The sequence below is a fragment of the Ochlerotatus camptorhynchus genome, unplaced genomic scaffold (genome assembly GCF_037179485.1).
Source record: "Ochlerotatus camptorhynchus isolate MF236.1 unplaced genomic scaffold, CSIRO-AGI_Acam_v1.1 ptg000107l, whole genome shotgun sequence".
Classification (NCBI taxonomy): domain Eukaryota; kingdom Metazoa; phylum Arthropoda; class Insecta; order Diptera; family Culicidae; genus Ochlerotatus; species Ochlerotatus camptorhynchus.
The window spans coordinates 836896-861289 of NW_027040597.1; the positions used below are offsets into that span (position 1 = coordinate 836896).

At 40.9% G+C, this 24394-nt stretch overlaps 1 protein-coding gene across 1 annotated transcript in view; it reads left to right on the forward strand.

Annotated features, from left to right (window-relative positions):
- The window catches only part of sens (senseless), a 46184-nt gene extending 24531 nt beyond the window's left edge, over positions 1-21653 (forward strand). Inside the window, exons 5-6 of the mRNA XM_065219627.1 lie at positions 8271-8421; positions 20888-21653. Coding sequence (XP_065075699.1) covers positions 8271-8421; positions 20888-21363 — 627 coding nt within the window. The 3' untranslated portion in view covers positions 21364-21653. The remainder of the gene's footprint in view (positions 1-8270; positions 8422-20887) is intronic.
- The last annotated feature ends 2741 nt before the right edge of the window (positions 21654-24394 follow it).

Below are 24394 nucleotides of genomic sequence, written 5' to 3' on the forward strand. Positions count from 1 at the left end.
TCGATTTTGGGATGCACAGTCTTATGCTAATGTCCACCGACGGAAGAATCACGTTCTTGTTCGGTTTAGGCAATTTTTCGGGGGGAAACTAACAACAGAAAATTGAAAGGCGAGTAACTGGAACAGGAAGCCGACGAGCGAACAGTACTTTGTGTGCTGGACTTTCATGAATATTGGATGAGGATGACCCACGACCGGTACACCGTGATGGGAAAGCCCGAAGGTTGTTTCTCGCTGAGCCGGAGGAGAACCGGGTATTGATTTACAATTCGTTCTCGCTCTAGTTCACAGGACGCACAGGAGGCGCGCACTCATGAATTAATTATGCGCGAATCGTTGTGGGCCTTAACCTGGTGTGATTGTAGCAATTTGCTTTATTGCCGTAGCACTTTGGTTTGATATGGCGCGTCTAATTGAATTACCTTGAGAAGATGATGGATAGCGTTGTTGTTGTTGTTGTTGTTATACACGTGGACGACAAGGGGAATCAGTGAAAGCAAAAGCGATTTATGTTTTTCGTTTTGGCTAGGATAGCGATTGATTTATGTGCATGGGGCGATTGTTTGGAGCAGCTCGTTAAAATGGGGATCTGTTGCAGGCAGTTTGTGTTTTTTAGGTACGTCTGCTTTCAGATGTATCTTGATTGTATTTCCGGTTTTAAATAATTTAATTATGTTATTTAGCTAAATTACTTAGAAATCTCATATGAAAGTTACTCACGAATTTACTCAGGATCATTCTACTGATTCCTACTGGGATGTATCCGCGTTTTTGTTTGTGTTTTCTATAAGAATTTATCGAGCGTTTCTGATTGGATTAGTTTAAAGCAATTCTTTAAAACTCTCATGAGAAATTACTGAAATTTTTCGTAATTGCTAGGGAATTATTTTAAAAATTATATTGGTATCTATTTCAAAATTTCCATGAAATTCTGTTAAGAAATACATTGTTATACCACCGAAAAACTGACATGACACTTAATTCTGACTTATGCCCAAAAATTGTAAATGGCCGATTTAAATGTGCAGTGATCCGAACGGTCGAAACCATAGGATTTTTTTATCTAGATAAAAATAATTTGTCCAAAATAGATCAGACCCGAACCAATTCATAACTTTTGAATGCGAATTCATGGCTTAGCTAAATATTTCTCGCGAACATGGAGCCAGATGTCAGTAGTGTGCTTTGGTCAGAAATGTTATTGTTTTTGCTATGGTCATTCATGTCGGTGATTACACTATTCAGAGTTCATCTGAAAATTTCTTGGGGAACTATAAAAAAAAATCGAATACTTTCAGTAATTCTTTTAAATTCTTTTTTAGTATCATCTTGGAACTGTCAACTGAATACAACTCTTCTCGGATTTCCCCAGGAACTCTTCTCAGAACTGGGTTGAAATTCTTCTGAAGATTCTTCAAGAACTATCCTCCAAAATCCGTCAGTTGGAAATCTTCTTAATTTTTTTTTTAAACTTTACTCAGAATTATCCTCAGTAATCTTTTGGAATCCTATTTGAAAATCATTTGAAATTCGCCTCAACATTGTCATGGAACTCGCTTTTGAATTTCCTTGCAACTTATTTTGAAATGTCCTCTATGTCAGAATTATTTTCCCATGGAATTTCTCAAAACTTTGTATAAGCTTTCTTCTGATTCAAAAGTTCGGAATTCTCTTGGGATTCCCTAATTAAAATTGTTTTGTATGAGCTTACCGATGTGATTAGTGTGTCATCTATACCATTTGGGCGATAGTTCAATGGTTATCGTTTGGGTATGTTTTTACTATGGCTTTCCTTTGTATTTCTTTGAAATTATTCTCAGAATTCACTTGAAATTCTCCCCAGGATTTTTTTTCCAGAATTCTCTCCAGGATTCTCCTCAGAATTCTCCTCAGGATTCTCTCCAGAATTATCTCTAGGATTCTCTCCAGAATTCTTTACAGGATTCTCTCCTAAATTTTCACCAAAATTGGATTACTAACCGTAAAATTTCTTTGGAACTTTACTCAGAATCTTTCTTAGCAATCCTTTGAAATCTTAACAATCGCCTCAATATTCTAATGGAACTCTCTTCCTAATTTGCATGGAACTCACCTTATTTTTTTTTTGAATTATCATCAGAATTCTCTCCCCCCACTTGAAATTATCTCCAGTAATATCTCCAGGATTCTCTCCAGGATTCTCCCCAAGAATATCTCCAGGATTCTCCCCAGGAATACCTCCAGGATTCTCCCCAGGATTCTCCCCAGGATTCTCCCCAGGACAGGATTCTCCCCAGGATTCTCCCCAGGATTCTCCCCAGGATTCTCCCCAGAATTCTCCCCAGGATTCTCCCCAGGATTCTCCCCAGGATTCTCCCCAGGATTCTCCCCAGGATTCTCCCCAGGATTCTCCCCAGGATTCTCCCCAGGATTCTCCCCAGGATTCTCCCCAGGATTCTCCCCAGGATTCTCCCCAGGATTCTCCCCAGGATTCTCCCCAGGATTCTCCCCAGGATTCTCCCCAGGATTCTATCCAAGATTATCTCCAGTATTCGCTCCATGATTATCTCAAGGATTCTTCAACAGAATTCTTTTCAGAACTCCCTTGGACTTCTGTCCGTAACTCTCCATCAGAATTCTTTAGGAATTCTTCTTTATTTTCACCCAGAAATTCCCTCGTAATCCTTTTGGAATTTCCTTTAAAATATCCTTTTTATTGAACATTTCTTCACACCTATTTTGGTATTATTTTCAGAAGCAGAATTCTACTCAACATTTAAATGGAAATCTACTCAGAAATATGTTAGAACCCTTCTTGAAAATCCTTTGAAATTCACCTCAATATTCTTATGGAACTTTCCTCTAAATTTGTTGAAGCATTCTTCTGATTCAGAAGTTCTGAATATCCTTGGAATTCTTCTTTGAAGTTATTCTCAGAATTCTCTAGAAATTATCTCCAGGATTCCCTCTAGGATTCTCTCCAGGATTCTCTCCAGAATTATCTCCAGGATCCTTCCAAGATTATCTCTAGGATTCTCTTCTGAATTTTCACCAGAATTTTTGCTATTTTTGCTTTGGTCATGTCGGTTTGTCGGTGGTTATACTATTCAGAGTTCATCTGAAAATTTCTTGGGGAACTATAAAAAAAAAATCAAATACTTTCATTGATTATTTGAAATTATTTTTTAGTATCATCTTGGAATCGTCTACTGAATTCCCCTGCAACTCTTCTCGGATTTCCACTGGAACTCTTCTCAGAACTCGGTTGAAATTCTTATGAAGATTCCTCAAGAACTATCCTCCAAAATCCGTTACTTGGAAATCTTCTTAAAATTTTTTTTTGAAACTCTACTCAAAATTATCCTCAGTAATCTTTTGGAATCCTATTTGAAAATCATTTGAAATTCACCTCAATATTCTCATCCAACTCTCCTTTGAATTTCCTTCCAACTCATTTAAATGTTCTGTGTCAGAATTATATTCCCATGGAATTTCTCAAAACTTTGAAAAAGCTTTCTTCTGTTTCAAAAGTTCGGAATTCTCTCGGTATCCCTTAATAAAATTGGTTTGGTATGAGCTTAACGATGTGTTCAGTGTGTCATCCATACCGTTTGGGCAATAGTTCAATCATTTGTGCTATCGTTTGGACATGTTTTTTTTTTCTTTGGGTTTCCTTTATATTTCTTTGTAATTATTCTCAGCATTCACTCGAAATTCTCTCCAGAATTCGCTCCAGGATGCTCTCCTGAATTTTCACCAGAATTGGATACCTGACCGTAAAATTTCTTTGGAACTTTACTCAGAAATCTGTTGGAATCTTTCTTAAAAATCCTTTGAAATTCGCCTCGAGATTCTCATGGAACTCTCCTCTGAATATCCATGGAACTCACCTTATTTTTTTGGAATTATCATCAGAATTCTCTCCCCCCACTTTAAATTATCTCCAGGATTCCCTCCAGGATTCCCTCCAGGATTTCCTCCAGGATTCCCTCCAGGATTCCCTCCAGGATTCCCTCCAGGATTCTCTCCAGAATTCTCTCTAGGATTTTCTCCACACAATCTTCAGGATTCTCTCTAGGATTATCTCAAGGATTCTTCAACAGATTTCTCTTCAGAACTCCTTTGTATTTCTGTCCGTAACTTTTTTTATCTCTTTATTAAGGAGACTTTCAGCCGTTGGCTGGCTCGTCTCCGAAGACTGTCCGTAACTCTCCATCAGAATTCTTTAGAAATTCTTGTTTAATTTGACCCGGAAATTCCCTCGCAATCTTTTTAGAATTTTCTTTTAAATAGCATGGGGATGGTACTTAGAATTTTCATTGAAGATTTCTTCTTCCAAAAGAGGAATTATTTTCAGAAACAGAATTCTACTAAACATTTAAATGGAAATTTCCTCAGAATTATGTTGAAATCATTCTTGAAAATCCTTATAAATTCATTTCAATATGCTCATGGAACTTTCCTCTGAATTTCCTGAAACTGATTTAAAATGATTTTGGTAATATCGTCAGAATTCTATTCCGATTGAATTGTTCTCAAAAATTTCTAGAAGCATTCTTCTGATTCAGGAGTTCTGAATATCCTTGGAATTCTTCTTAGAAGTTATTCTCAGAATTCGCTTGAAATCATCTCCAGGAATATCTCCAAGATTCCGTCCAAAATATCTCCAGGATTCGCTCCAAAATTCTCTCTAGGATTCTCTCCAGGATTCTCTCCAGAATTAACTTCAGGGTTCGCTCCAGGATTCTCTCCAGAATTATCTCCAGCATTATCTCCAGGATTCTATTCTGAATTTTCACCAGAATTCTCTTCAGATCTGCTTTGGATTTCTGTCCGTTAAACTCCATCAGAATTCTTTAGGAAGTTTCCATAAATTTCACCTTACAACCCTTATAGAATTCGTTTTTGAATATCCTTGGGATGGTACTCATAATTATCATTGAAGATTTCATCACAATTCCTTTGGCATTCTTAACATAATCAATTTTCTCCAGAATTCTTCCAAGATTCGCTCCAGAATACTCTCCTGAATTTTCACCAGAATTGGATTTTGAACTGTAAAATTTTGTTGGAACATTACTCAGAAATTTTTTGGAATTCTACTTGAACATTCTTTGGACATCCGCCTTCATATTCTCTTCTGAATTTCCTTGGAACTCATCTCAAAATGTGTATGGAACTATCGTCAGAATTCTATTCCTATGGAATTGTTTCAAAACTTTCTAGAAGTTTTCTTCTGATTTAGAAATTCTGAATATCCTTGCAGTTCTCTTATGTATTTCTTTAATTTTATTCTCAGAATTTCACTGGCAATTCTCTCCAGGACTATCCCGGACTCTCTCCTGGACTCTCTCCAGGACTCTCTCCAGAGCTATCTCCAGAATTTTCACCAGAATTTTCACCAGAACTCTGTTCAGAACCCATTTGGATTTCTCTCCATATCTCTTTATCAGAATTCTTTAGAAATTCTCCCTGAATTTCAACGGGAAATCTTCTCCCAATTGTTTTGAAATCCCCCTACAATATCCTTGGGTATGTACTCAGAATTATCATTGAAATTTTTTTCACACTCTTTTTGGAATTCGTTTCAGAATCCGAATTCTCCTTAATTTTTCATTGAAACTTAACTCAGAAATCTTTTAGAATGCTTCTTTAATATCCTTTAAAATTCGTGGAGAACTCTCCTTTAACTTCCCTTGTATCTCATTTAAAAATTTAGCTGGAACTATCTGAACTATGGAATTGTTCTCAAAACTTCCTTAAAGCATTCTTCTGATTCAGATGTTTTCAATTTCTTTGGAATTGCCCTTTGCAATTCTTTGAACTTATTCTAAGGATTTGCTTGAAATTCTCTCCAGGATACTCTCCAGGAATTTATCCAGGTTTCTTTCCAAGAATCTATCCAGGGTTCTCTCCAGGATTCCAGGGTGGCCACTGAACTGGGAAAACCGAGGTGAACCGGGAATCGAAAACAAACGGGAAAATGCAGGAAATAACCGGGAATTCAATTGGAACTTTAACAAATATTTTTTGTGAATAAATATTCAAAGTCCGATGTCTTGAATAATTCTCTTAGAATTTTTAATTTAGCCCCATGATCTTCAAAAATAAAATGAAGTTTGCTTTCAACTTAAGACTTTCACATTTTTGTTAATCCTGGATCCACAGACAAACAGACATGACACATTGAATATTACTCACTGTAAAACATCGTCGCTAAAACATTACTGCCATCTGTTGAGTATACTGTGTTGGGTAGTACGCTAAATAGATGGCGGTAGTGTGTAAACGTCAAACGCAATGGAATTCACTATGCGCGCCACAGGTAGCGGTACTACTAACTACGATACTTTTAAATTGACCGTTAAATGCTTGTTCGATGAACAACTTGCGACTGTTATGTTTATTTGTCTGTGCTGGATCTGTGTATGGAATACATAAAATTACAAAATTACATCTTTGAAACTTATCTCAGGATATGATTGCACATTTCTCAAGAATGACTTCAGAATTCGGTAAACTATCAGGATCCTCCTCAATAATCTTATGATTGTGTCCGTCAATCCCTAGAAATTTTCTCCATAAAGGCCGTAATTTCGTGCAAAACATTTTAGGAATTCCCTCCAGAGAACTCTTGAAATTTACAGAATATTCTTAATTTTTTTCGTCAGAAATAACTTCAATTTCTCTCTTTAAAATTCTATACAATTCGCTTGGAATATCCCTGAAAATATTTTGGTATGCCATTTAGAATTTAGAAAAGTGTTATTCCAAAATTTCTTTCATAGAAATTTTCTTCAGAATTTCCTAAAAATGCTTCGCAAAATGCTCTTGAGCAGAATCTCTTGGAATTTTCTTGAAACTTTCCTTAGAATTCCTTTGTATTTTTATCAGAATATCCTGGAATACAAGTCAGAGTTGGAAATATGCTCAACATTACTAGCCATATGATTCCAAAACATTTTTTAAATACTCTATTAAAGTGATTTTTAGCTTACCCAAACTTTTCCACCGCTAAAAGGGACGATCCAATATTTACGACCATCATTCTGTGGCAGGTAAATTATTCATCATCAAAATTGATTGAAAATTGATTTTATTACACCCTTTTACCGTCCCGATGGGGGAAAACTACTTCGTTTTGTGTGAGTGTGTGTGTGTGTGTGTGTATGTGTACATTTGAGTTTCATGACACCAGCCAACAAATCTATCAACTGGGTCAATGCAATCAATCCTTTTCTGTTTGTCCACACCGCTGCCTTCCCTTGGGATCCACTTGAACCGGGAACGTCCAATAAATCGTGACCAAACCCCATCCACTCCACCGCACCGCCACATTGGAGAGAGGAAGCACTCCCGGGCTCTCTATCTGACCATAGAAACGCAACAATTATTAATTATTTACACGAAAAAAGCGATCAGCGAGAATTTTTTCTCTCTCTCTCTCACCGTATTTTATCATGTCGTGTCCTTTCTTCCTTCCGCGCGCTGAAAAGTGACCGCGGTCGGACGGTTGGTCGCGTGCGATTATCTGTAAATTACAATCACCATTTCGTGTTGGATCCACCATCGCCACCATCGCCACCATCACCACCACCACTACCACCGCTAGATGGCGTCGTCCTCTATATTAAGAGTGTCGCAGATAGTGCCGTAATTTATTTCAGGCTGTATCTCTGTGCTTGCTTCTGGGGGGAGGGGGGGGGGGGGTTTGCGATTGCGAGTGTGGGCTGAGACTATTTCATTAGGATAAATAGTGGCGTGGTGTCACTATCAGTTTTAAGTACGATTAGGGCTGGAAGGGGATTCACACTAAAATGATGAATTTCAAGCATCGGTTTCGTTTTTTTTTTTAAATTGATTGCAATTAGTTGAAACATTATAAATTTTAAAATTTGAAGGTTCGTCGCTTCATGACTCATGAAGTCTCCCGAGGAAAACCTCCGATATTTTGCCTGATTCCGCCTGAACGATGCCAAATTTGGTACAGTTCAAAAGCAGAAAGCACCACTCAAAGGACATTCACACCAACCGCCGACCACAACGCCACAATGCACGTCACGAAGGGTTAAGAAATGTTTTATCTCCAGCGTTTATCGACTCGTGGTGCGAAATTTAAATTATCCCAATCTGTGTTGCCCGTAACAAGCAAGACGGGCTCTAATCCTGCGGTTTCCCGGCGTGGTGTTTCCACGTCGTAACCAAAATGTAAATTTAATCACTTTAATTTTGCCTCGTTTCTAACAATTTGCCCATATGGGCTTTCTTCTTTTTCTTTCCTCCCCGGACAGTGCAAACAGTGCGGCAAAACGTTCAAACGCTCCAGCACGCTATCGACTCATCTGCTGATCCACAGTGACACCCGACCGTATCCCTGCCAGTACTGCGGCAAACGCTTCCACCAAAAGTCCGACATGAAGAAGCACACGTACATCCACACCGGTAAGTATTGTGATCTGTAGCAATCGTCTCCCTACCCAAAAAAATGACAAACCATACCGACAATTTTGTGCCCCACCGTTTCAATTCTACTGGCAGCCAGATGAGCAGCATCTGCTTCGGTACATAGTTCTTGAACTTGGCTCCAAGCCGCAGTGATGGCCTTATTGCTGCTGCGGTCTGCTTTTTTGCGCACACAAATGAATAATGAAAAGCACGAGCCAACATCATTTTTTGTTGTGGCTGCTGATCGTCGTGTGCCTGTTTGGTGATTTCTGCAGGCAAGGCAGGGATTTTCAGCTGCTGCTGCTGTCTGAAACAGAGAGGATAAGCAAAATCTGTAATGCCCCAAGCAGTGTGGGGAGAGTCCTTGAGGAAGGTCCAGCAAAATTTGTTCACAAAGCGAACCACAAAGCGAGAGGATCGAGAGCAGATGGCGCCCCTGCTGTTTTGGGTGCCCATTTATCGACCCCCGGATTCTAACCTCCGTTGATGTGGTTACGGTCTTAGCACACTAGAAGTGAGTCAGATTTTGAGTTCCTTGAATAAATTGCTTCATTAGCTTTAGCTGTCCCAGCAGCAGCAGAGACAAAGCGTGCGTCAAATGGTACAATTTCGAGCGAAAATGAAACGATTTTAACACCCGCTTCAAAATTAATGGCTTCGCAATTTTAATGAATACGAACAACATGATAACATGCAACCGCAACCAACCGGGCACGACTGCGGCCGGAGTGTAGTTATTGCGTTTCGCTGTCGGACAAATTGAACAAAACGGTTGCTTCTTCTTTTTCTTTAATTTTTCTTTCTGCATTCGACAGAAAGATGTCACTAGGTTTGAATGTAATCAAACTTTCAACGAAACTGTCTCACCCAATCCATCGATCGGATAGAAATCCAATTCCATTACCAATCCTCACGTGCTTGAGAACCTTCATACATTTATAATTTTATCAAAACAATTAAAATCGAATTAGGCACCAGTTCGCTGCTGGTCACGCTGTCGTCGTCGTCGTCGTCGTCGTCTGCAAAGGATGTTCATACCGGTAAATTACCCATCTGTTCTGGTTGGTTAGTTGGTTGGCATGACGCGATAATCACTATTATGTAAAACAAAAAAAAATAGCTGTGACAAGTACTCACACTCGCAAACGACGACTTTGACGACTATTTGTGGATTGAACAAAATCTGAAAATGATGCATAAGTACACAAACACGAACGAAACGGCTGCTAAGTGATTGTTTGTGTGCCCTGCGGGTGCTCTCACACCGCTGCAACCAGCGTTACTGTGTTGGTCGAGCACATCAATGCTGGTCTGGCTGGGGCAGCGCGGAGCGGCAGTAAGAATGGGTTGAATGATGCCGTTGCCTTAGCCGTGGTTTATATCTTGATTTAATTAACTTAATTGATGTCTGTTTACGTGTACACATATTGCTATGTGTTTGCATACACATGTTGAGTGTGCAGAGCCCTTTATGGCACGCTTTGCAGTGACTACGACGACGACGACGACGACGTTGTGGTCGCTAAATGAGTTCAATATTGTTTCCCGATAAGCGAACGCGTGGTCAATTAGTGTTGGGCTTGTAGGAGCAGTTGGGGTGGATTGGTGGTATTGTTGGGTTTGTCGCCAATGTTTTGATAGTTGAAAAAAATGTTTTTTAATAAAAATACTAAAGTAACGGCACCTATGGGTGGTCGGCCGCACTAGTCTTCTCTTCTTCTTCTTCTTCGCTTTTTTAACCTTATTGCATATGGCATATTAGCTTATTGCGTGCTCTCAACTTAGTGTTCTAGATGCACTTCCACAGTTATTAATTGAGGGTTTTCGATGCCTGTACCATTTTTGCATTGGTATAATTGTGTGGCAAGTCCAATCATACTTCTATGCCCAGGGAAGTCGAGAAATTTTCCAACCCGAAAATTTCACAGACCGGACCGGGAATTGATCCCAGCCATCTCTAGCATGGTCTTGCTTTGTAGCTGCGCCTTTACCGACTGAACTAATGTGACTCAGAATCAGGGTGGCCAGATTATTTTTTCATTATCGTTAGCTTCTCAATTTTTTTATCGGTAGTTATCGGTAGGCCGTCTTAAGAAGGCTTCCTGAAACTTAAAACCTTTGTGAGCGGGGGAAGGATGAAAACAAATCACGCGCAATTTTAGACTTTCGAACCGAGCAATCAGTCCTTCAACCTCACACATTGGATAGTCTAATCTAGAGTCGGTGTATAATGAGTCACGCCAAGAGTGAAGCCAAGTCTGCCTATTGAACTGTCAAACCGACTACTTATCGTGCAAAGTAAACAAACATTACGATGCTATGAAAGGTCCACGAAAGGTATTGCAATAAAATATAAAATATAATCAAAGAAATGATCATTAACACGCAGTGAGCATTAAATCCTCATGAGATACGTTTGGTAATGATCAGTAATAAGAATTTATAGTATTTTTTGTTGAGATAATTTGAAAAAAATCACTTATATAATGATTATTAGAAGTCATTTGAAATTGATGTAGAAGTCCTCTGTTGCCAAGTCAATAGAAAGGGAATCTTTCGAAAACCGTGATGCGAGTTAAACTGTTTTTCTCTTGGCGTGACTGATTATACACCGACTCTACACTCACAAAATTCCACAAATTTTAACTGACGAAACTCCACATGATTTTCAAGTGACCACACATAAACAGAATCCACTCAGAAGCACACATGCAATTTATGAGCACACATATTAAGTATGTGTCCGACACATGCATATCATTTGTTGATCACATTGCAAAAATTCATGTGTGGGACACATAAAAACAATCTTTGAACCTTTATTAGTGTGGTCTAATCATAACAAGTAAGTGTGAGTAGGACGAACGGAATACGGAACCAAAAAAGGGAGAAACTGAAAATAGTCAGATAAAGTCGATTACACTTAAAAAAAAACTCATCCGTTTGATTGAAGTTACAGAACGAATCGCGTTCGATCAAATTGGGTTGAGGTTAATACATATTCGTTATCTGCATTCAAAATGGAACCGAAATCCAAAATTTCGTTAATTTTGGTTCACTGGAACTATTTTAAATAAATACGATTACATTAACAAAAACCACCATCTTAGCGCCCCTTGGTGGGGATTTGTATGGGAACGAGCTGTCAACGAATAGATTTAGTGTCAACGATCAAAAGATGCTCAGAAAACGATGCTCTGTCAGATGATAGCATAGCATAGCATAGCATAGCATAGCATATGCGATTGTACAAATCGTGGGTGGCTATATAATGGTCAACTAATACGTTTTGTTGAAAACATCGAGTGTTGACGCAGAAAATATAACTTGGGATTAGTGATTTTCCCCACACGAAAATAAAATCTACAATACAAGCATCGCATTATACACCTGGCCACATCCTTAAAATCGCAGGGGAAGGGAGGGAAAGTTAATCCAACATCTACTTAAGAAGGTGCAGGGAACCCATACTACCTTCATAGGTGTCACAGGAAGGAAAGAGTTGTGTTAGTGGGAGGGTGAATGATTTGGCAACTCTATTCGTCAATATAGAGCATTTGATAAATCAGTGACAAAAAATAAAATATAAATAGATAAAATGGAAAGATCTCACCCGATTGGCTTAGAGACTTTGCAGCGTCATGTTTTCAGAAATGCTTTATTTAATTTTCCTTGAACCACCGCAATCACTGATAACGCTCTTCTAGCTCGTACGTACAAAAGAACGCACTCCACGCATAATTAAGGTCGAGAACAAAACGCATGCGAAAAGGTTTTTCGTCAGTCAAAATTGGATTCCTTAACAGCAAAAACAAGCTATGACACCGATAATGACCATGCATCAGAACCCTTGTCTTAACCACTTCAAACTAGGGAACAACGATTAGAAGATCACATAGGGGAAGACTAACTAACTCATTTTTTGCGTTGTTTTAAGATCATCCTCGGTTCAGGCAACCCGAAGACTTATCACTATCAACAAGGCATAAAAAGTAACAAGGACTAAGATGTGTTCCTTTGATTACTGAAAAATCCTGTTCCCCTAGTTTGAAGAAGTTAGGACTAGGAATCGGTGGTAGATCTTACATCCCGTAACGTACCACGAAAAGGTGATCTACCCACGTTACGGGGCAAAAACGATGCTCTGTCAGATGATGTATAAAAATCAGTATATTTTTCGAAGATAAACAACCCAATTGACTGACTACACGGAAAACAAAACATAGGTATTGAACATTTTTCAAGATTACTTAAAATCTGTGATTATCGGTAGCAAAAGTGTGAAATCGGTAGTTTTGAACCTTTCGTCTGTGAATCGGTAGGCATCCCGAAAATCGGTAGGGCTACCAATAAATCGGTAGTTATGGCCACCATTCAGAATGCATGAAATTACACTTTCTGTTACCAGGTGAATCTTTGATACTTTAACTATTTGTTTGTATGACTTCTGCGTGGAGTAAACGACTTACATAGTTGAAGATGCAAATTTCAAATAACAGACTAAAGTGGTAATTTCTTACGATAGATGAGGAGATGAAAGTGTAGAGATCATAGTTCCATTAGAGTACGGCAGTGTGAAAATTGTATATAGAGAGTAGAAAGCGGGCAAGGACAACTTTAAGGAAGGTACAAATCGGTTTGATCATCTCTCTTTAACAAACTCCCCCGTTGGAGAGAGACATCGATTTCCGGTCTCTACATGTCATCTCCTATCCGAAAATACCCATGCTGTAGGGTATTTGACAGCTTTTCTTGAACCGATGGCAACCATCTTGGATTCCAAAATGGCGTCTGACATCGATTTTCGGCCTCTACATGTTATTCCCTTTCCGGAAATACCCATATTGTAGGGTATTCGACAGTTTTTCTTGACCCGATGGTCGCCATCTTGGATTCCAAAATGGCGTCTGGCATCGATTTCCGGCCTCATCCCTTTTCCGGTTCCTGTTCTTGTTCTCACATTGCACAGCAACATCGTATATGGACAAGCTTTCGAGACATAACATATTAAGATGGTTCATGTGCACACTAGTGCCGCGTAGTGTGAGAGTTCTGAACTAATTTGACGAAAGGACTTGATCACCTGCACAACTTTGCTGAAGACAGTAACCTTCTATATGGACAGGTTCTCGAGATACAGCTTATACAGGAAATTCACTTGTACACTAGTGCCGCGTAGTGAGTGTATTCTGAACTAATATGACCATCATCCGAAAGAACTTGATCACCTAAACAACTTTGCTGAAAACAGCAACTTTCTATATGGCCAGGCTCTCGAGATACAGTATATATAGGAATTGCACATGCACACTAGCGATGCGTAGTGAGAAAGTTCTGAACTAATATGACCATCATCCGAAAAGACTTGATCACCTGCACAACTTTGCTCAAAACAGCAACTTTCTATATGGCCAGGCTCTCGAGATACAGTTTATATAGCAATTGCACATGCACACTAGCGCTGCGTAGTGAGAGAGTTCTGAACTAATATGACCATCATCCGAAAGGACTTGATCACCTGCACAACTTTGCTCAAAACAGCAACTTTCTATATGGCCAGGCTCTCGAGATACAGTTTATATAGCAATTGCACATGCACACTAGCGCTGCGTAGTGAGAGAGTTCTGAACTAATACGGGCACCATCCTAAAGGACTTGGTCACCTGAACAACTTTGTCCAAGACATGAACTTTCTATATGGCCAGGATCTCGAAATATTCTATGTTGGAAATATGATCGATATATTATAGCGCTCGTCATAAATAACATAAAAGTGAAGCGCCTCTAGCGGCGTAGTTCCCAATTTAACCTGAATCCAATGACACAGGCTTGTTGGTCTAACCCAGTACAGCAACTTGGTCGAAGATAGTATAGCTTTATGTATTGAAACAAATGAGATAATCCACTACAGCCCCCATTAGTGAAAATCCCATAAGCTGTGGGTATCCTTATTCGCGGTTCCTTAATCACGCCCCCGTTACCCCGGCAATAAGGATTCCTGACTGTAGTTAGTTATAAAGCTAAACGTAGTGTGCGTCATAGGCTAGATTTTGTGTGTGTGCGAAGAATCGAATCTAGACCAGGTGATGTGCTCATCGACGTGCTTGTGAAAGAAAATCTATGCATTGTGGTAAATGCACGGCGAATGAGAACGACTCAAATTTGAGTTTAGTTCACTCATAATCGCCAAAAGTGCAGGAACTCAGCGATGAGTAAAATTTGTCCCATGGTTTCCAGTGGAAAACCTAAAAAATCTGCCGGAAAATGAGGAAATTGACGAAAATTTTATTCAGTCTCGGAGTAGTACCAATAGACTGAGTGAATCCAATCTTTACTTATCTTAAATTCGGGAATTTTTCCCTGGAAAATCCTGGAAAAACTTGGGAAAACATGAGGCAAATTAACTCATCGCTGAGTTCCTGCACTTTTGGCGATTATGAGTGAACTAAACTCAAATTTGAGTCGTTCTCATTCGCCGTGTGAGTTATTCTTTTGTTGTCTTCCGCGTGGTCGGAATTTGACTTTTATGTTGCGTATCTCTTGTGCTGTAGCTGCGCCTCTGGTGGAAAGCAAGTGGAACTGCCGATGAGGTGAACGTGACGTGAGAGTCGTTTTAGGTTTGTGTACTCTCTTACCGGGAGCTTTAGAGAAATATTTCGTTGATGTGATAGATTATGCTGCTTCGTTATAGGGGTGTCTACCAGATCAATTTCGGTGGTAGTCAAGCTGGCTCGATCTCTTCTTTTTAGGAATATTTATACTTGGACTCGCCCTGAGGCAGTCTCATCCACGCAAACTCAACTTAGCATGCGGTCTCCTTTACCGGAGTGGCGCTTAAGCCGCATGCTTACACGAGATCGGCCAGTGTCGGCTACACAGCTTCTACCAGCATGAGACTTCAGGAGCAACTGAAATTCGTGCTAGTTGGCTAGTACACTAGCGCTAGTAAATCCACACAGATGTAAATACCTCATTAAGGGTGAGGACTTGTTTATGGGAGAGAGAATTTATGGGACTCGTTGAAGAGTACGCAAGAGAGGTGCCACCTGATTATGCAAGCCTGTTCGGTTAAGGGTGGGTTTAGTGGTCGAGCGGTAAGCGGCGTCACCCATCGTTCAGGCATATTGTGAGTGCCATGAAGTGAAAGTTCGATTCGCCCACTCCAGCCCGTGGGACTTTCCGCAACCCGAAAATTTCCCTACTGGTCTACTGGGTGTTGAGTGTTTTTTTTATTTAGTTCGTTTATTTGAAAGGCTCAATCGCCTTAGCTTTATGGAGCCGATATTTAATTGTGCTTTGTTTGTAACAAAATTCACTTAATTCTATGTCTAGTAGGCGTTGGGCCGAATACTGGTGGCTTACCCGAGGTTGGAGGGGTACATTGTCGAAGGATAGGATCAGGAGAGAGCGTTGTCGCCAGTATGAACGGTAGTGCGGTTATATATTCGTCTAGAGTTCGACCGACTATGGTGACCAGTAGGCGACGATGAGACTTATTGAAACGGGGGGACAAGACAAATAAAAAACTAATAAAGAGACACAAAAGACAAAGGAATTAAACTCTTATTCTAGACATTTGCAGAAAAACATAAATCGACTGCATTTAGGAAAGATCGCAGGTTGCCAAAACGTCTCTGATAGGAACATAGGGTTGCCTGCCTTGGACCTCGAGAGGGGTGTTGTGTGTTGTCCTTGTCTAGTGTTAAGAGTTCAGTCTGTGCAACCTCTGTGACGGTGTCAAATGTCTGTTTTTACTCTTCAACGAGACCTAGCGATTTGCCTATCACTCCAAAATACTCACCCTCAAGTCCACGAAATACACTAAAAACAAGTCTGATATCACATTCGCGATCCATCGGATTATGCTGACAGTACAGCGTCTTTGAAATAATTTTCTTACACGACGTTACAATATCCAATTTCTTGTCGCATACTTCACCCAGCAATCTAAAACACATCGGCATGATCAAAGGGGCCTCCCTTAGCTCAGTCGGTAAAGGCGCAGCTACAAAATAAGACCATGCTGGAGGTGGCTGGGTTCGATTCCCGGTCCGGTCTAGGAATTTTTTGGGTTGGAAAATTTCTCGACTTCCCTGGGCATAAAAGTACACACTTAGAAATAACTACTTTTACACGAGACGTAATCCATATTGGACGTAAATCATAGAACGTAAACAAACATTTCATGTAAAATTAAGTGTTCTCAAACCGAAACATCAGCTAGTCGACGAGGACAACGTTTGATTGAATTGATTTTCACGTTTCTTTCAACTGATTCTTATGTCAAAAGGCCCGCTTAAAGGGTGTCCACGATGAAATTGCCACACACAAAATTGATTCGCAAAATTCGAGTTTTCATCCGATTGCCATCAAATTTTCAGGGATTGAGAAATAACTATTAAACTTCATTTTACCATTTTACTCGTATTTTATTTACAGTCCATACGCAAATGCCCGCACCTTGGCCTTAACCCCGGCCATAAGATTCTGCACAACCTGTGAATCAACCGTTTTTTGCATGTAAACCCATACTTTCTTCAGTTCCTCGACTGTCTTCACTACCTTAGGTCGTTTAAGAAGGTGCTGCTTCATAATTGCCCAGTACTTCTCGATGGGGCGGAGCTCCGGAGTGTTGGGAGGGTTGAACATTTTCGGCACGAAATTGACCTTATTGTCCGCATACCACTTCAGCACGTCCTTGGAGTAGTGGTATGAGGCCAAATCCGGCCAGAAGATTGTTGGGACGTTGTGGGCCTTCAGGAGAGGAAGCAGCCGCTTCTGAAGGCACTCTTTTATGTACACCTGTCCGTTCATCGTGTCCTGGGTCACGAAAGGTGCACTCCGCTTCCCGCACGTGCAGATGGCTTGCCAAACCAGGAATTTCTTCGCAAATTTGGACATCTTCTGAGTGCGGACATGCTCCGGAACGCTGAACTTATCCTTGGCCGTGAAAAACAGGTTGCCGGGGATCTGTTTGAAGTCGGGCTTCACATATGTTTCGTCGTCCATGATGCAGCATTCAACTTTCGTCAGCATGTTGAGGTACAACTTCCTGGCACGGGTTTTGGCGGACTTGTTCTGCTTCTCGTCGCGATTAGGGGCCTTTTGTACCTTGAACGTTCGAAGCCCAGCCTTAGTTTTGGCCTTCTGGACAAAACTTCGGCTTAGGTGCAGCTTCTTAGCCACATCCCTAACGCCTCCGTTCGGATTTCGGTTGAAGGCCCCAACTACGCGGTTGTGATTTTTGGTGTTGTACGGAATACTTTTTCCTTCACTTCTGGGCTTCCGATCGGTGGTCAACCGTTCCTCGAACCGCTTAATCACTCGCGACACCGTGGAATTCGCGATTCCCAAAGTTTTAGCGATGGAACGATGCGAGAGATCCTTGTTCTCGTGATGAATGCGCAAGATTTTATCACGCACGAGCTGTTCTTTCGACTCCATTTCCGCGAGTTTTGATCACAGGACTTTAAAACTTGCAGGATGTAAATAATGCACTATGAACTAAATCCACCCAAATTTTCATTAAATTCTACCCAACGGTTAAAAAGTTAGAGCAATTTCATAGTGTGGCAATTTCATCGTGGACACCCTTTACATGTGTCGGTCTCAGGGAACCGAAATTTACATGACTTTTTAGTAGTGTGTATGATTGGACTTGCCACACAATTATACCAATGCAAAAATGGTACAGGCATCGAAAGCTCTCAATTAATAACTGTGGAAGTGCATCTAGAACACTAAGTTGAGAGCACGCAATAAGCTAAATATTCGATATGCAATAAGCTTGAAATGCGAAGAAGAAGAAGAAGAAGATGATCAAAGTTAATCATGCCTGTCGGACCGCTATCAATCACTTCAGAGTTTTGTGTTTCCTGGGTAACCCTGGGTATGGAATGCATTGGGTATGTTTTTCTTCAAATAGAACTGGCTTCATTGGAGAAGATAGCATTAGGTATTCGGAGACGAATTCCAACGTCGACGGCAGATCCTAAAGCAGCAATGAGCAGCATATGCTAGACCAACAATTGAAATAGGCGGAACAACGAAACGTAAGCAATGTCTTTAACCGCAAATTTCTCGAGAATCAAAACTACCATTCTCCACCAACAACAGTCCATTATGTGTTCGTTCATTGAATAAAATGACCCACTTATTTCGCATCTTATGAAAAACTCCCCATGGGATTTGAATGTTGTTTGATTACACAAAACTTCGAATACTTTTATAAGGATTTCGAGTTCCCCTTCAAGCACTTCCACGTCCAGCAGTTCACATGAAAACACCGTGATCATCGAACCCATTCTGCTGATAAAGCTTGCGTGACCGCACCGGCCTGGCCACCCAACCACACCGCAATCAAAGGAGATAACATCAATCAAAGGACTTTAATCCCAGCTGTCACGTCACATCAGGCGACGAACCCTGCCACGGGATGACCATGGCAACGGGTGCAAAATATCACGCGAGGAAATTCTACACCAGGCCCAAGGTGTGGATGAAAATTACAAAGCCATAAAAATTCCAGGACTCAGTCCGTCTGCTGCGGAACAATCCACAATCACGGCCCCCTGGTCCCTCGTTTAGGGAAATTAAAATCGTATTAAAATATTTTCTGATGATTGATAATCATATAAACAATCATCCTCGCATTAGTTCACGTGGAATCAAGGTGCAAAACGGTAGTCATGCAACGCGTTGCGTCGCACGATGACGACAGTCTTGAGTGACGGTACTCTCATATGAAAAAAAAAAACAAATCATTAACGCAAGAATTCGCTGGAAAACTTTCAACTCACGTATCCCGGCACCCGGATTGCGTCAATATTTGCATCTCCCGGGAGCAAAATGCGGTTTTGCACCAGCTACGTGGTTGTTCGGTTCTCGAATGTTCTCACCGGCGACAGTAGAAGGTGGTTGTTTGTTGACTCAAGTGGGTGATTGAACCAATTGGAAGGAACTCCGAAGCGAAGTTTGCGGATGCCGTAAACAGTCGGTCCCTTTGTACTACACAGCTAGACTGATCAAATCCAGACGAATATTTTACCTCGTTAAACGGCAAACGGGCGACTGCGGCGAACTGTTCAAATCTTCATCCAAATTTGTTTCCGATCCGTGCCGTCCTACTAAGTGTCGTGTCAACCGTTGACTCACCCCTCGTTTCCGTCAACGAAACCGAAAATGCTATCACCATCAATATTTAAGCACTTAATTGAAACGGGCAGGCGATTCATAAATCTAATGAAATCACCCCTTTTCTGTTCGGAAAATGTGATTGTTATTGTCGCTTGACGTGCAGTTCCAGCACAATCCTAGCACTATTCCGTAGATCTCCTGTTCGGAGGAATATTTGGATGGGAAGCTTTCCATTGCAATCGAGGGAAAAAAAGGAACTTGACACGCAAATCTAAAATAAACATCAAATCAGCCTCGTTTCCCGAGAAAAAGTTTACCACTATTTGAGGTTATGTTTGGATAATTACATCCACATGCAAGTGACAAACTAACGTAATTTGATTGGAATTTTTATTCGGGCTTCCACACGGGTGTCCTTTCCGTCCCCTTCGCAATTAGGAAATGAGGTAATAAATTTGTTCAAATTTGTACGTCCATTCCCGTTTGTCGAACGATCCGGACCCAAATCCAATGGCCTTTCTTTGTTCCCATCTATCTATCTTGCACTGCGTCCCAAGGAAGGTGCGGGTAGGTTTCACTTTCAATGACCATCCAAAGCGAGGTTATCTCAGATTAATAAATTTAAGCCCCCGCCTTCTCCGCTGTCACCCTCGCAATCGGTTTGCATGGAGGGTTCCTCAGGTGTCCCGGGACTATGCGCAGCAGCATAATGTTTGTCGGCACAAAGTTCGGAATTTATATCTGTGTCAGCAGGACCGATCGCTGGTGGTACAAAGGAAACCGATTGTGCCAAATAAGGATATCGGTTGTAAAACGTTCGCGGTAACAAAAGCAAACAAGAAACGGGACTGCCTCGGCTGCGCTTTCCCAAGACGGAATTGTTCTACTGAATGTCGACGGTTATTGGAACATTGTGTTTGATTGTTTGTAAAGTTGGAAGTGCCGCGCTCCGCTGGAACTGGCGCTTCTGTCGGTGCTGGTGCCGAGGTTTACCACACACGAACTGCCGCTACTTTGCGTTTTGTCGAGTCTGATTTGGGATTTTTCCTAGGGGAGTCTGGGGAGCCATGTATCCTGATTTTTCGCACACACGGGACCCCCTTGTTTATTCGTAAGGGGTCCTGACTTTTTTCGTGTACAACAATCAGGGTACATGGCATCGCTGCTGTAAAGTAATTCTTTGCAACATATTAATTTCATTGCTTGACAGATTGACAGTTTGACACTTTGACAGATTGACAACCCTCTTTTGTACCATCGACAGATCCCTGGTAAACTTCATTTCCACTTACCTTCTCCTCTCGTTCTTCTCTCACGTTTATTCCAGGTGAAAAACCGCACAAATGTGTCGTCTGCCTCAAAGCCTTCAGTCAAAGTTCGAATCTCATCACACACATGCGCAAGCACTCCGGCTACAAACCATTTTCATGCGGGCTATGCGATAAGGCGTTCCAGCGAAAAGTGGATCTGCGTCGTCATCGCGAGGGACAACACGGTGAAATCATCGGCACCGTTGGCGGAGCAGGGGCACCGCCCAGCAGCGCCCTTTCACCGGCGGATGATTTCAAGCCGAGTAACATCTCCTCTGTGGGTGCTGGTAGTCCCGCGAGTCCCGATCACCTCCACCGCAGCTCACCCCCGAACCAATCGGCGGCTATGGCGGCCGTTGCCGCTGCGGCTGTAGCTGCGGCAGCCGCTGCAGGCTTCCACCACAATCACCACAACCAGCACCAGCATGCTCATCATCGCAATCACAACCACCACGCGGACATTAAAATGGAAGTTAGCAGCAGTTGTTCATGATTCGACCCGAACTGGGCCCGGCTCACGATGATTTAGTTTATTTTATACCTACCTTTGTGTTACACATTCTCCCTCACAGTCCCCACAAGCCTAATGACGATTTTTTGTTTTGAAAACGTAGAAAAAAATGAGATACAAACTCTGACAACAACAACAGATGTTGCTCAATTTGGGCGCTTCTTCTTCACACTGGCCTACTGCGCACCGTGTTGCTGCTGCTTAAGGTCCCGCTCGCAACACGCGTCAGATGACGTTTCGGTTCTTTTTTCGGGTTTTGCTTTGTTCTTTCGTCGCTTAAGGAACCATCCACAAATTACGTAGTATTTGAGGGGGAGGGGGTGTTTCAGAAGTTGTGACCGGTCATGTATTAGGTGTCAAATTGTCAAAAATATTTTACGTCATTTATGGATGTTCTCTAACTGTGGCGGCGAGGCGAGGCGAAATCGAAAGCAATCTGAATCAAACACAATAAATCAAAAAATCAGCGATGCTTCTAAGATCCATTAATGTTCTCGGGATGAAAGTTTCACCTAACTTATGATAATTTTGTACAGAGTAGTCGTACTGGTCAACCGAGTTGTAGACGTACTGGTTAAGCTTAATCACACACACACACACATTTCCTAGGTTTAGTTAGTTAATTTTTCGATCTAGGCAAACCAAAGCTAATCGACCTTCGGTTAGGAAGACAATTTTGGCTCGACTCCGAAAATAAGCGAAGCTTCAGACACCAAATTCCGCACGCTTGTAAATAGCTTTTTATTTATTCGAAAATCTAGTTTCTGAATCCCTTTTGTGCTTAAATCAATAATGTCTAGTCTTCTTTGTATGATAGAAAAAAAACGATCAGGGAACCAACTCGTTTTGCGAGGAGGAAATCCCCTGGGGGAAACGAGAGGCGCTTTTGTTACCGAAAAAAAAATGAGAAGAATGAAAACTGAAACAACAAGAGGAAGGTTCTTCAAACTGTAGGCCCCACTGTAAACAAATCTCAACAAAAGTTGGAAGAACCTTCCCGCACACACACACACATTGCAGTCAAGCAAAAAACGAGAAATGGCAGCGCATTAGTCATGAATAGAGTTCTCACTCAGTTATTCATAAACAGCTATCGAACCAAAGACTCTATATTTGTAAACGACAACCGAATCGAAAGCACTTTTGTAACTTGTACACTGTGAACTGCTTGCTTTACTTTTTGATTGATTATTATTTTGTTTTCCAATGTACTATATGCTTTCCCCTTTTTATAACTGTTTCCTTACGTGCCGCAACAACCGTCCGATTTAGTCGTACTATGTATTTCTTTTTTGTTTGTTGTATACAACTTTCCGATCTTTGTTCGTTCGAAATTTGTTATTTAGTATTCTAGTGAGGCGCGAAGGAGAAGAAAAAAAATCAGCTGAAATGATGATCGTCCAAAAATGAAATAGTTTGTAAGGCTTTTGCATTTTTTTTTATATAATCTAAGATGTACAATTTTGTTAGCTCAATAGTCAGTAGTAATTTATGTTAGTAGGAATTTTCTTTTGAACTACAGTTACGGTAGTTCAGGTTAGTCAAGTTTAGGTTTCAAATGTTAGTATTATGTTTATCTTTTAAAAATAACTTTTAAGGTTTTTCATTTAGATTGTAGCTGGTAAGTAGTTGGCCGTTGTATATTTTCAATACAATGTAGACATGTGTATAGGAAGATACACTTATCATTCAATAAACAATTGAAACAAACTGAAAGGTTATTCTTGATCCGAAATTATGTGATTGCTTCAGAATCCATGTTGTAGACTTTATCGACATGGCTGGCATTTTGTTGATGAAAGTGGATGACCGGGTGTGTGTGACGAAAATGCCAGCATAATAGGATGTGAAATGGAAATGTTTGAATTGGTATTATTGCACGTTGGCCCACTACCCTGCCAAAAGATCTTGCAAGCAGTGTTGCTGTCGATTTTATTGTATTAAATAATATGGTGTGCTGATATTTTTTAATTATTTATATATGTACGAGTTCAATTAAAAAAACAAATAGCACATATATAAAAAATTTATAAAAACTGACTAATTATTTGAAAAAAATTTAAATTCCGTGATTAGTACAACATAAAGGGTGATACGGTCAAAATTTGGTCAAGGGAAAACGCGTGTAAATCGGTGAAATCGTTTATTTAAAAAATCAAATTAAATTTCTTTTTCAAGTTCAATTAGTATAAAATTCAGGAAAAATATTCAGTTAGGCTTCCGCTTTTCCAAATTCGAATTGCCGGACCTTACGCTTGACCCCTGCCATCAGATTTTGTACAGCCACCTTGTCCACCTTCTTCGCCGCAGAAAGCCAGTTTGCCTTGAACTGCTGCTCGCCCTTAGCAGTTTTTTTGGTCTTCTTTAGGTTCCGCTTGACAATAGCCCAGTATTTCTCAATTGGGCGGAGCTCTGGCGTGTTGGGAGGGTTCTTGTCCTTGGGAACCACCTGCACGTTGTTGGCTGCGTACCACTCCATGGCCTTTTTACCGTAATGGCAAGATGCCAAATCCGGCCAAAACAGTACGGAACAACCGTGTTTCTTCAGGAAAGGCAGCAGACGTTTATTCAAACACTCTTTCACGTAAATTTCTTGGTTGACAGTCCCGGAAGCTATGAAAATGCTGCTTTTCAAGCCACAGGTACAGATGGCTTGCCAAACCAGATATTTCTTTGCGAACTTTGACAGTTTCATGTGCTTGAAAACATCAGCTACCTTTCCCCTTCCTTTTGTCGTATAAAACTCCTGTCCCGGAAGCTGCTTGTAGTCGGCTTTGACGTAGGTTTCGTCGTCCATTACCACGCAGTCAAACTTCGTCAGCATCGTCGTGTACAGCCTCCGGGATCGCGCTTTGGCCGTCGTATTTTGTTTATCATCGCGATTTGGAGTCACTACCTTCTTGTAAGTCGATAGTCCGGCTCGTTTTTTGGCTCGATGCACGGTTGTAGACGATACACCCAGCTTATTTGCGGCATCTCGGAGAGAGAGGTTAGGGTTTCGCTTGAAACTACC